Consider the following 14,177-nt stretch of genomic DNA (forward strand, 5'->3'; position numbering starts at 1 on the left):
ATTATTTTTAATAAAATGTTTAAAAATCAGCACGAAGCGGTTTCTTGCGCAGAGAGAAAGTGTGATCTTACCTGCAGCTACCGCCGGCTGCTGGGCCTCCTCTCCGCCGCGGACCGACCCCTCCAGCTGTGCGCCTCCGACGCAAGAGATGCTGACTCCGGCTTTTGGGCAGCTACAAGGGCGCAGCGGCTGTCGGGGTTTGGCCGGAGCTCAGCATAATGCCGCTAAGCGGATTAGATCAGGAGAAGCGCCTCTCACCTTCCCCTTCCCTCAGGAGGATGCGCTGCCAGCGGCGGCTGGATGCGCATTGGTGGTCCGGAGGAGACCCTGCGTCGGGCTGGGTGTGGTCACCAGGTGTTGCCTCATTGAATGATGTCCAATATCAAAACGATGAAACATATTTCTGTTCGGTCTGCCAGGAGAAAGAACTAACAGACTCATGTTGCGCTAAAATCTCTTTTTTGTGTGTAGAGTAAAAGTTTGAAGGATGTTTTCTTTTTTAAAAGCTAAAGTGAGATGATTAGAACTTAAATTTTCAACATGTAAAACTATGTATTTTAAAAATAAATAAAAACATACTTATTGCTGCAGACCGCATCTACCGTTATTCTTACGATAAATCGGATAAAAAAATTGACATTCTGCAGATTTTTAATTTAAACAACTTTTTTATGCTATATTAAAAATACATGTAGACAGCCCAATTTATGTTTTTAAAATAAGAAAATGAACATATTTATTGCCTAAAATGCAGTAACATTGCATTCCTAGTTTGATCATTAAGCAAATTATGCATCTGCAGCTAAAAAATGTGAAATGTTCAACCCGTTCTGCTGGATTTAACATCACAGTGTAGCGCTGATCTGATCATTTTCTTGGTCTAATTTATTAATAATTGGGTGAAAAACCCGCTCAATATGATTTTTTTTTACGCTAAACTGCAACTTAGGTTCTGGCTAGAAAATATTTACAGATAAAGGAAATGTTTGTCTTAAATGCAAAATGTATATATTTCCTGCACAATTTTGGAATTTGTCTTCTGAATACATTGTTTTTAAGCAAATTGCTTTTCTTGGGTATGGATGCTAACGATTAATTGATTACTAAATTAGTTGACAATTATTTCAACAATGGCTTTGTCACTATTAATTGTTTTAGCCCTGATTGCTATTATTTACAGATTTTAAATGATCATATTTCATTTAGTTATAGAAAATTCAAGGTTTGACTTGGCTAAGTATAGTAGTTTTCCTATTTAGAAGCCAAAAATGTGTAGAAATGTCCCTTATGGTACTTTTTTTTAACATTTAGAGTATAAAGACTATACTCTTTGACTTAACATTCATTGATTTCAAATCTTGTTCTAAATTAAGGCGATGTCTTCACAAAACTTGACTGCTAAACTCAAAACTCTTTCATAACTTAAATTCATTACTATAAGTAATGCTACTATACTAACATAAAGTAACATAAATGTTACTATATGCTAATACGCTCATCTTAATGCTACATTTAAAGATTATGTACATTGCTCTATATTTTATTAATCTATTAGAATTCAGTAAAACACGTCTTAAGTGTCTTCCAAAACAAAAATACTTACAAATACGAGTCATTTACTTTCGGCTAACTGCCTAAATTCTTGTTGACATGGTTACCGGAGAAAAAAAACGTCAAAGATAGTTTGCTCATAAGAGTGTTCTCTCGGTTTCGTTTCTGAAAATACAATACAACAAAGATCGTTTTGTAACCCAAATGTCACACTCTGATCAAATTTCAAACCCAAAACTTCTACAATTAGCTATGAACGCTTTACTGCAGGGGTGTCCAAAGTCGGTCCTCTAGCTCCGGCATCCTGCACATTTTAGTTCTCTCCCTGGTGCTACCGTAGTAACAACCTTTTCAGCAGGTTAATGTTCTTCTTAGGCCATCTAATGAACCATCATTTGATCCAGGTGCGTTAAACCAGAGAGAGAACTAAAACATGCAGGATGCGGGAGCTCCAGGACCGACTTTGGGCTCCCCTGCATTACTGTATGAACTTACTAATGTAATGTATTACCTTTTTGTTCTTAATAGAAAGCAGTAAAATAAATGAAAAACTTTAAAAGTTTGTAGAATATTTGCCAAAATTACTTATTTCAGTGATTGCATTTATATTCATCCTCCTTACACTGATACCCTTAAATAAAATCCAACATTCAGAAGTAAATCTGTAATTTAATCAGGTTGTAAATGCAGCTGTAATATATTATTAAACATAATTTATTATATAAACAAGATAAGTTAGGAGTAAAAATGTTTGGCAGCCATTTTGCTATTCAACATGGCAGTCTGATGAAAAATCTATATTTGGAGGTCAGTTTATTCAATGACCCCATCCAAGTTTAATGCTTTATGCAAAAAAGCAAATAACATATAATTAAAAAAAACTCAATTGAAGATAGTTAATAATATATTAAATTGCTTCTCTACAAACCTCAGCAATATCTTTCAGTATCAAAAGCAATAAAATAACAAAAATAATTAAATTAATGAAATGTAACTACACATTTTATTATTCAAAGGTCTTTATTTTACAATGCTAAAGCTATATCACACAGAACATTAAATAAAAAAAAAAGTGACAGCCTTGGATGAAACCTTTGAGATGCAAAATAAATCATAAAACAGTCTAGAAAAGACTCACAGCCCAAACATTTTCATGTTGTAAAATAAACTTTAAAAACACTCAAAGTAATCTGAGAGAAACAATAAAAGTAAAACATAAGTTTTCCTCTCCTGCTGCTTCGTTTTTAGTAGTAGTTTTTATTTCAGTTCATCCGGCTGCTAAAAGATTCCCCAATCAAACGCCACACTGTTCTTGGCGCCATGATTGGCACCTAAATCACAACTTTGTAACCATTTGAAAGACACAAAACGCAAAAGAAAACTTAGAAAATCAACAGGAGAAAATATTCTTCATTATTTAAGGAGACTGGCACACCACTGGTCCAAATCTTCCAGCATAAAGGTCCAAGAAAAACACAAAAGTACAGATCTTAGTACTCACAGAAGAGTAGTCTATAAGGCTTATATTTATAAATAAAAATAAAATAAAATAATATACAGGTGAACAAACTGATATGTTAAAAATCAGTAAAATGTGCTGAGAAGCAGGTTTTCACCCTGCAGATGGGATAAAACTCAAACGTTTTTGCTTTTTAAAGTAAAAACTGTCTGAATTCAGAAACATTAAATTTGACATATCACTTAAGAGTGTTGAAGCCCATGGTGTAAAAATTAATAAACGCAGGAGAGAAAAAATAGTGACATTCAGAAAATGTTTTGAGTATTAAACCCATACTAAGGAAAAAATAGAACTGTGATAAAGTCGAAATGAGAATAAAGTCTTAATATTATGACTGTAAAGTCAAAATAATGAAAATAAAGTCATTATGAGAACACACGCATAATATTCTGATAATACTATGATTTTGTCATTTCAACTTTATTTACATAATTTTATGACTTTATTTTTATTTTTTTAAAGCTTATTTACGCTCCCCTTGTGCGTCTAAGTAGGTGCGATCTTAACGTTTTAAAGTGCCACTGCCTTCATGCTTTTAATGTTGTTGAACCATTCAGCCACTAGAGGGCAGCTCTGAGTTAGCTAGTATTGAACAGGAGAATAACAAACATGGCGGCCGTTGATTATGGAGATTCTCCGAAAATGAGCTAAAAAAAAAAAGGCACTGCGGCAGATAGAGGCTGTCTGAGCGGCTATAGTCATAATAATTAACTATTTTTACGGGTATGTGTGCAGCCATTAAACTGATCGGAGTTTCTATCGTCGTCGTTGATTCCAGGTGAGCTAAACTGCGCTACGTTGCTCCATAACCGGTGTTTTTGCGCCGTTTTGATGGACTAAGATACGCAGAAAATGAACGCAGAAAAGCAGCTGCGAATTTAAGCATAAAAAGGAAATTAAAATATATTATATGGCTCTTTCTTCAGGGCGGCTTGGCCGACATTGTGCCAATAGATAAAAAATAATAATAAAAACGTAGCCATTAGCAAACAGTTGCTAATTGCTTATAAAACCCAGCTCAGGAACTGAGATAGTCCAAACTGCATGACGCAAGTTTATAAACACAGTTGCGTTTCTTTTAGTGGTTTTAATTGCAGAAAATGTGAAGTGTTCATATATGTCAACAGCTAAAGAAATATTTATTTTGTTAGTTTAGATTGAACTTTAGGAGCAGAGGAAAACAACCTGCTGCTAATAAAACTTTTACACTTACTAGTTTCTAAAGCAAAATGGACATTTGCTTTGGATTTAATTAATGAAAATATAACAATGTGGACCAAATTAATGTGGCCCACAGTTGCTCCAATATTACCCGTTGTTGCTGTTTTATTCAAGTTTCAGACCTGAAAAAGGACATTTTAAACCAGCTAACTGGAGTAACAGCTGATGCTAAAATCTCCCTGAAAGACATTTTAGCTCTAGAAAATGCAAAATTCACCTCTTCGTTGAGACGTTTCCCAAAGATTTTACTAGTTTGAGAATTAATATTGATAAATTAAGAAAGGCAATCAACATCATCCTTTATATTCTGTTTTCTGTCCATGCTCTGGTTTTGTTTTAGCTGAAAAGATAATGTTGTAAATTTGGTGAATTGAGATTAATATGATAAATATCACAGATGAGGATGAAAAAATTGACGCAGCTAAAAGTTGAGGTTCATAAACGTTGCATCAAAAAATCTCTACATTGTTTTTATCCCAACTTTTTTATTTTAAATATTACAAAATGTTCTGACTTGTCAAAAACACAGTGTCTTTGAACGCACCACAGAGATCGGCATGATTGTTACCGAACTGATAGTGCAGCAGAAGAACAGCTATTAAAATCATGCATTGGTCTTTTCCCATGCAGAAACCGTCATTTATATCCAAAATAAAAGATACGTGCAGAATAAAATAATCAGTAAATCACATTTCCATCAAATACCAACATTTGTTAAAGTACAAACTGATATTTAAGTATTTTCTAATCAATAAACAAAAATTAATTTGGATTAAAGCATTTGGGATTTTCTGGCTTTACTTTTTTCAACCAAACATATTGAATGTGTTTATTTTTCCACATTTAATTAATAAAATTAATGTGTTAAAGTTCAAGCCCTTAATTAAACCAGACTGCATGAGTTTCTGAACTAAAGTTATTAAAAAAACCGAAATAAAACCAGCAAATGAGCATTTTCTAACAAAAACCAATTGACTTATTATAATTATCATCATTGCACATAAATTATCAGCTTTTTAAAAAATATGATTTTTTTTGTCCGTCTTCAATCATTTTTTATTTATACATACCATTTATTTAACAGTGGTGCAAATTGTGTATTTTTTATTCAAATATTTATGTTTGGGAGTTTTTATGTCCCAGAAGTTAAAACAAATATATATACATGTAASAAATGTTTTAAAGCTGTGCAAAACAAACGTTTGTAACATCAGCTGTGTCCAAAGTGCAATTTATTTTTCAATTAGAGCAAAATTATTACTGAAATATTGGAATATTAAATGCAAGTATTGATGCTTTTATGTTCCTTCATTTAAAAAAAATTTATCCAGCAGCTTTTTTGCTCAAATCTACAGTTAATCTATTAAATTCGACAGAAAGAGACGGATCCAAATCAAGTTGTTTCTCCAAACAGATGAGAAAAAACTTGTTTCTTTGAAAAAGGCACCTTTGAAAATTATTTTTGTTTTGGTTCTGTGATGATTTACACTGCAAAAATAACATTTTACCAACTATTATTGGGATAATTTTTTAGTGGAAATATTTTTAGCTCACTTGAAATCAGACAAAACTAACTTACAAGTAATTTTTTTTATATTAATTGCTTAATATTAATGAAAAAGTGCTTCACTTATAACAGAAATAATTACCGGTAAACTAGAACCTTTTCCATCAATATAAGGGAATTATTGACTTAACACTGGCTGCTGTATCTTACTGAAAACTTACTTGTAATTTAGTTTTGTTTTAATTCAATTATATTAAGATATTTGGACTAGAAACTAAACCACAAATACTTTTTTGCAGTGTACAAAAACTTTTCCCACAAAAATGACAACCGAATGTGTTTTATTAAAATGCTGCATGTCTAGTTTATTGTTGAACAATTGTTTCTTTAGTTTTTAATTAAACACATTTCTCATTGTTCATAGTTTTGTSTTATGAAATAATAATATTACGCATCGGATTCTAACAAAATATTTTTTTGTCAAAACCTAAAATAATCAGATTTAGTCACATTTAAAATAAAAACTTATTTTATGCCCATTGATGTTTTAAACGTATCATTTGCTCCTTTAAATAATAATAGATTCAGTGAGAGCAGGACGTGACGGGATAAAGTCTGAAGTGGAGGAGAAGGCATTGGAGAGAAACCAAACCCCTGATCAGGTCAGGAGAAAGACAGGAAGTGGATCCGTTAGTGGACTTTCCTTTTCCGGGATCGGTATCGTCTCTGTCTCTGCTTGTACAGATGTCTGAAGTTAATGAAGAGTCCTGCAGAAAAGGACAACTTCTGTTACAATACAAGGCCTGGAAATCCTGGAAAGTGCTTGAATTTTGTCTAGGTGTTTTCAAGGTTTGGAAAGTGCTTGATATTCAACTGTGCAGTTTTGTAATAAAGTAAATTCAAATTTCTGAATAAAACCCAAAATTTAATCGACCAAATGCTTCAAGATAATAAAGACATTTTTCTGATCATCTGAAGACTTTTTTTTTTTCAGTTTGAATCACCAGAATTATTTTTATTTACTGAATGCCAGAAAACTTAATGAGAATATTTTGTAGCTTTCAAAACATTTTTACCATTGAAATGATTAATCGTCAAAATAATTGATTAATCAATAACTAGAATGATGATTATTTGCAGAGTTGGGTAGTAACTAATTACATTTACCTGAGTAACTTCATTGAATAAATTTACTTTTAGAAGTTTTTACTACGCTGTACTTTTACTGGAGTAATTTTACTCTGAAGTATTTCTGCTCTGAGTAAAATTTCTAGATTTTCTACCCACTGGATGAAAAATAAACGTTTTAACCAAAGACTCACCAGAAAGACACACCGGCAGATTTTGTTAAAAATGTAAAAGTTTTTTATTGTAAGAAACAGATTTAGAACAATTTATTTTGCCTGATTTTATTTTTCGTTCCTTATATGAACTATTGTCATTTTGGTGAGTCTGATTATGTAATTTTAAATATTAAGTGATTGATAATTTGATCGGTTACTCAGGACTTGTGTAGACTTTTTACCAAATACTTTTTAAATCTTACTTGAGTAAAATATGTTGAAGTGCTGTTACTCTTCAGTATTTCACAGGAAAACATGCATTTCTCACCCAGAAACATGAGGACCAGGTAGAGCTGCAGCGTGTAGGAGAAACTTAACGAGTGTCCGAGCGCGGAGGGCAGCGGGACGCTGAACAGACGCGTCTCGTCAAAGATGGGCAGGGACTGGATCACGGCCACCGCTGCAAACAACAACAAACTCTCTAAACGACCAAAACCCACCGCTGACGGCGACTTCCCCAGGTCAGAGGTCACAAACCTTCAGCTACGACCCCCAGCGGGTACAGAGGGATCCACAGGCTGTACCTGAGCCACGTCAGCAGCTTCCAGTCCGTGCCGATGCAGGCCAGCATGTAGAACGGGTATCTGACACGGAAAGAGCTGCAGCTGAAACACACGACCCGCTGAGCAACCAGAACCCCAGGTGACCCAAACTCACCTGAAGATCTCGATGGAGCTCCACAGGTAGAAGACAAAGAACACCACGGCCTTGTTCTGCATCTCGTCCAGGCAGCCGAAGATGACGAACAAAATGACGTTCCGCCCCGCCACCTAAAGACCAAATGTAAAAATTAGAGATGTGCCGATCAGGTTTTTTCCTGCCGATACAGATTCCGATCACCCATGAGGGCCGATCACCAATACCGATCACATAATTATTACAAAAGCACTACCGGTTACATTATGTGGAAAAAGGAACCATGAATTCACCTTAATTTAGACAAAAACTTGTTTTTATTAACTTTTTCCAAGAAGAAAACTAAACAAAACAGGCATTGTGCAAATTGTACTGCTGTCAGTAATACTATCTTTAACAGACTGATAACATATGAAGGCTCTGAAGAGGCTAAATAATGCAAAGAGCCAAAATAAAACCTCTCAACATTGCCAAAAAAATTCAAGTATAAAACTTAACATTCAAAGGCAAAAACAGGATCCATTACAATAAACAATCCAGAGTTACTGAATGAAAACTTCCTGTTAGCATGGCGGCTAGCTGATTACTGCTAGTTCTGAGTGGCTGTTTCTGACTGAGCGGAGTAATTATGCAGAGCAGGGAGGAGATCGATTATTTTTTTAGAGATTATCTGTCTCATGTTAGGACAGCGAAAGCTTTATGTATGTATGTAAAATGTATTTTTTTAGGTTAGATGCTGCAGCTTTAAGCAGAAGTTCGGTGTGAGAGTCACTACCAGGTGGAGCAGAAGCGGCGCTCCGTCTGTGAAATATTACTACCTGTAGCGTAGCAGCGGTTCAACAGCGAGAACAGAACCAGCGTCTTACATCGCAGCTCGAAGACTTAAATAATTTTGCGGGTTATTTGTTTAGCTTTCTGACCGTCATTCTAATCCGGGTGAGTGTTTGTAGCTGTGCGCTGCTTTACCTGCTATCTGATCCTCCATATGTCTTTTTTACTGCAGTGAGCCTCGATGTAGCCAAACTTGTTTTTATGTCGTATTAGCTTCGTCGTGTTGATGCATTTTGACCTGCTTCAATTTTCTGCCGCAACACGCAAACGTCCCCATTCACTCAGTGTGTTATAGTTCCACACCACTTAGGATTTGTTGCTGCGCGTTTGCGCAGAGTGAAGGAAAGAGACCAGCTGCACAGGCAGGCTGCGAAATGAGATGCAGGTGATCGGTATCGGCAACAAGAGCCAATGATCGCCGATCACCGATCATACACTTTTTCACGGAAATCAGCCAATTATGATCAGTGGCCGATCGATCGGCACACCTCTAATAAAAATAGAAATGAATGTAGGAAAACTGGAGATCAGAAAACACTTTATGGAGCTTCAACTAAAGCAGAGGCTCCAGAGAGTCGACTCAGCAGAAACCACAACCTTTAAGCTTCTAGTAGGTTGATCTGGAGGTGCACAGGTGGCATCTAGTTTCATAGAGCTGCACTCTTTTTCTCTTTCTACTCATAATAAATGTAAAAAAAATGTAAAAAGTGAATGTTTTCCAAACATTTAGCTGACAATGGGAACCTGTCAGCTAAATGTCTGTCCTTTATCAGAGTCAGGATTAACTAATATAAGAGAAACTTTAGATTAATAACAAATTTCAAAACTACGGATGCAACTAACGATTATTTTAGATATCGATTAATCGGTTATTCTGACGATTAATTGGATTTTAAAAATTGGCCCACTCTGCTGATTTTTTATGCAATATTAGAAAAATATTAAAGATGCAAATAAATGTGGAATTCAATTTGTTTTTACATAAGAAAATAAACATTTTCTTTGGTGAATGTTTGATCGTTTGTAGTAAAAGATTCATTTTAGCTAAAAATAAAAATATTTCTGACATCAGCATGTGGAAAGTTTGGTCCTTTCTGCATAAATGCAGGGCTGAGCTGGTGATTATTTCTTGGATTAGCTCAGTTAACCCTACCGGGACGAAGCCCGCTGTGGAGCGGGCAAGCACATGACGCATTTATAAGGCTTCGTAATAACACAGACGGCATACCGAGGGTTCATTTCACCTCTGGTGGACAGTACGGACTTCAAACTTTATAAAAGTGGTGTTTTTATATTGGTTTTGTGGYTATTTACTTRAAAATAAAGCCAGGAATATGATCGATCATTTCCGCCTTACTGTGTGGGGGTCTAACAGTACCACATTTCGACACAACCAATGAAAATGTGTTGACGGTCTGTTGCTAGGTAGAACGGAGACACGTGGGGACAAACGAGGGGGGGATTTGGATACGGCAAGAGACTAGGGAGAATTGATGCTGTGGATTTTACTAAGAGTGTTTCGATAGGTTTTTTTACAGTAAGTATGTTATTTAGAGTTTGTGGTGTGTGTAGTGTTGGTAGTAGTTTTGCTAGCGATCGCTGCATGGCTTCGTAGCGAGCTCTGACGCACTGAGAAGAGAAAGACTGCGCGCCGGAATGGCCATTTAGACCTGGGCCTACAAGGGTTAATAATTGTATAGTTAAAGATACCTTAAAAGATTTTCACACCGCATTTGAACCAGGTAGAACATATTTACCCACAATTTATTTTAAATGAGAAATGATTAATCATGATTAATCATTTAATCCCTACTGGGATCGGACCTGTCAGCTTAGTTAAATCCAGGTGGGGACAGGCAGTTCACTTCCTGCTGCAACGGTTCAAAAAGCAGAAGAAACTCAAGGCTCTGGTTTCAGTACCTGGATCATCGCAGGGAAGAATCCGGTTTTAACCAGACCCAGTAAGGGGTTGACGACCTCCAGCACGGCCATCATCTGGCAGAAGTACATCATGTCTGCCGTGGTGTGGAAGGTGTCGTAGAACGAGTCTGCGGAGGTCGAGACACACGAGAACAAACGTGACTAAGCGGCACGTTGCACCACAAATAACGGCGATCATTTGCAAAACAAATCCCTGCAGCGTTGTTTTGTTCCTGTTTCTATTCAAATGAGTCGTTTTGTGAAAAGCTCCTCCAACCCGGCCGGCAGAGCGCCGCGTCCGGCTGCGGCCGCCGGACTCCTGTTCCGTTTCATCGCGGCGTGAACCTGATTGTTTGGCTCTCCTTTCAGTTTTTGTCACCCAACACTCGACCAAAATGTCGCTCCAGCATCTCATTATGCGACCCATGAATTTTAAAAGCAGATAAAGAGCGCAAACGTTCTGCAAGTGATTCCTGTTTCCGTTTTCTGTCAACAGTTGAAACCAGATATTTTATAGACAGTAAAGAATGTCTTTAAATAAAAGTTTGAAACAAAAGAGTATTAAGACCAATGGAGGAAAAAAAATTCTGAATTCTTTCTGGGCTGCACAGTGGCGCAGTTGGTAGAGTTGTTGTCTTGCAGCAAGAAGGTTCTGGGTTCGATTCCCGGCCCCGGTCTTTCTGCATGGAGTTTGCATGTTCTCCCTGTGCATGGTGGGTTTTCTCCAGGTACTCCGGTTTCCTCCCACAGTCCAAAAACATGACTGTCGGGTTAATTGGCCTCTCCTAATTGCCCCTMGGTGTGAATGTGTGTGTGCATGGTTGTGTGTCTCTGTGTTGCCCTGCGACAGACTGGCGACCTGTCCAGGTGACCCCGCCTCTCGCCCGGTACGTTAGCTGGAGATGGGCACCAGCAACCCTCCCGACCCCAGTAAGGGACAAGAGTGCAAGAAAATGGATGGATGGATGAATTTTTTCTCCTGATTTTTCAGAATTCTGAATTTTTTCAGTTTTTTCTCTGAATTCCAAATTTCTGAGAATTTCATCTTTTTTTCTCAGTTTTTTTTTGTTGTTGCTTTTTTCCCCCCCTCCTGCCCCACAATTCAGGCTTAGAGTATTTATAGTGGATCAGAAAATTAATAATAAAAAACAGACTCTCGATCGGGAATCACGTCAAATGCTAAGATGCTGAGAAAATAAAAATGTTGTGTATTTTAATCCAAAACATCTGGTTTCAACCGTACACTAAACACTTAAATTAGGTTTTTGGTTGCAGCTAAACCAGATTTTTGCCCAGTGAAAGACGATACGTGCATTTAGTGTGATTCCTTTTTTTTTTCCATCAACAAACCTTGACCGAGGATGAAGAGTCGAACGGTCATGTTGACGAAGATCCAGGAGAATCCCAGGAACTGCACCAGGTTGTACATGAACAGGTATCCCTTCTTCAGGCCGATGTAGGCTGAGGAAACAGACGGAGAAAAGTTTCTGTCACCCACAAATAAAAATAAATGTCCATGTTGACAGAAAAGGTCGACAGTAGCAACACTTGATGGTAGAAATTAAAACGACTCACGATCTTTACGAACTCTCGACTCCACGCTGATCTTGTTGATCTTCTCCTCCTAAAACAACAGAAAGTTATTAAGCTCCATATTTACAATGTTTACATTTCTCATTGGTCAATTTATTTCATAAAAAAAAATCATGGCTTCCTGTAGATTTGCACTAGTAAATTAAATCTCTCCGGTAGAATCTTATGGCTGAACTCTCAGGGACTCGCTCTCGATATTTCCATCTTTTCAGAGACTTTATCTGGGAAAACAGGCTGAGAGCGACGTGGGTTAATCTGCAAACACGTCATAGTTACAGACACACGTCTTCGTCTTTATCTTGCTATATATGTGCCATATCCACCCAAAGGCAAATGTTCATCCTACTTATCAGTTATTATTTAGATTATTGCCTGTTAGACAATGTGGAGTTCTCATTTTTAACCCAGTGAAGGAATTAGATTAGTCACTCACTATTTAGACTAATATTATACTTCTTAGATATTATTGCAATCCAGAAGAGGAACTAGAACGAAGTTAGAATCCAGAAAAAAATCTTCCAGAACAGGAACATTTAGCTTTTATCATTACTTAGAAACTGTGGAGTACTCATTACTTTAGAGGATATTTAGAAAGCCCAGAGAATATTTACTTATACTTATCTAGCAAACCAGAACAGGAGTATCTAGTTTACATACTTTAGATCAACATTATTAGTCTATTTTTTCTTCTTTTGCCCTTTCCTTGGGTTTGTTATTTTGTTTGTATTTCCTTTTGTTGCTGAAAATGTGCTACATAAATAAAATTACCTTACTTTTCAATTTATTAACAGAATTCACCATTAAAGTTCCAAAAATAAATTTTTGGTCCATTTTAAACACATTAATGGATGAAAAAGAGGATAAGTCTTCATAAATCTGCCAAATGAATAAACATAAATGGACGGATGAATCGATGGCCGACTGGATGTTGTCGGCTCTTGCGTGATTTAAAAGTTTTGCTCTTTTCTCCCTCAGAGCGGTTCGTCTGGTTCTTGCCTTGGCCTTTAGCTCCATCTCAGCATCCGACTCATCCAACCAGCGGTCGAAGTCCGGAGCCAGAAACAGCGGCTTCTTCTCCCGCAGCGTCAGCCGCTCCCACCAGCGCTCGTCCCGCTTCCGGATCTTAATGTCCACCTGGCGCTGCGTCGACTTTTGGTGGATCTACGGCAAACCGAAAGGACCAAAAGCTTCACCTCACTGGGAAACAAATGCAGGGCAGCTTAAATAGGATAAAACATCTATATATGAAGCCATATCTCACAAACACTCTGCACATCTGACTGGTAGACAGTTACAAATAAAATCTACAAAATTTTCTTGCTAAATTTTCTGGAATTGAGCAAATGGAAATAATTTTGGTGATTCTAGCATAAAACAAGAGAAATTTGGTCTGATTTAACTTCAGACAGTGAGAAAAAAAAGAGTGCATGTGTCCCTTTATTATCTTTAAATATCTGGTCTCTACGAATGAATATTAAGGTCATCGTAGTTAGAAAAGAAGAACATTTCTCCCAAAAAGCACAGAAATGTTGAGGTTAATCTCAACATTTTCTGGAAATCTGAAAATTTTTCATATTAAAATACTTTTTGATTTTTTTTTTTCTAATTGTTGACCTTAGCAGCTCGGAAATTTCCACGTTTTATTTTTATTTTTTTCAAATTTTGAGATTAATATAAAAAAAATTCTGGAACAAACTTGGAAACGTCTGCGTTCTAAAATTCATCATTTTTTACTTTTGAATCTCAGAAATTTACATGTTTTTTCTAAAAAAAATTCCGTGTTTGAAAAATTTAAAATTCTAGACAACATTTTCAGAGATTAATCTCAAAGTTTCTGAGTTTTTTGGTGAAAATTTACTTTTTTCCTGCTCTATCTACTATGGCTCTAATACACTGCAGTAGGTTTCAACTATAAGTTACATTTTCCAAATTTAGACTTTAAATCAAACGTTGGTTGCACTTTATAACGAAACTCTGCAGTTTGAATATGAAGCATTTTTAAAAACTTTATACAGAAATCAAGAACTTTATAAACCTTGAAAACATTTAATCAAAA

The 14,177-nt window shown here is 36.2% G+C and overlaps 1 protein-coding gene across 1 annotated transcript in view; it reads right to left on the minus strand.

Annotated features, from left to right (window-relative positions):
* Positions 1-2,558: 2,558 nt before the first annotated feature.
* Positions 2,559-14,177, minus strand: part of LOC103462920 (very-long-chain (3R)-3-hydroxyacyl-CoA dehydratase-like) — a 13,533-nt gene continuing 1,914 nt past the window's right edge. The window contains exons 4-11 of the mRNA XM_008405981.2: positions 13,118-13,282; positions 12,104-12,152; positions 11,879-11,989; positions 10,529-10,656; positions 7,799-7,911; positions 7,619-7,725; positions 7,410-7,541; positions 2,559-6,565 (exon numbers count right to left, since the gene is read on the minus strand). Coding sequence (XP_008404203.1) covers positions 6,489-6,565; positions 7,410-7,541; positions 7,619-7,725; positions 7,799-7,911; positions 10,529-10,656; positions 11,879-11,989; positions 12,104-12,152; positions 13,118-13,282 — 882 coding nt within the window. The 3' untranslated portion in view covers positions 2,559-6,488. The remainder of the gene's footprint in view (positions 6,566-7,409; positions 7,542-7,618; positions 7,726-7,798; positions 7,912-10,528; positions 10,657-11,878; positions 11,990-12,103; positions 12,153-13,117; positions 13,283-14,177) is intronic.

Source organism: Poecilia reticulata, linkage group LG3 (assembly GCF_000633615.1).
Source record: "Poecilia reticulata strain Guanapo linkage group LG3, Guppy_female_1.0+MT, whole genome shotgun sequence".
In the NCBI taxonomy this organism is placed as follows: domain Eukaryota; kingdom Metazoa; phylum Chordata; class Actinopteri; order Cyprinodontiformes; family Poeciliidae; genus Poecilia; species Poecilia reticulata.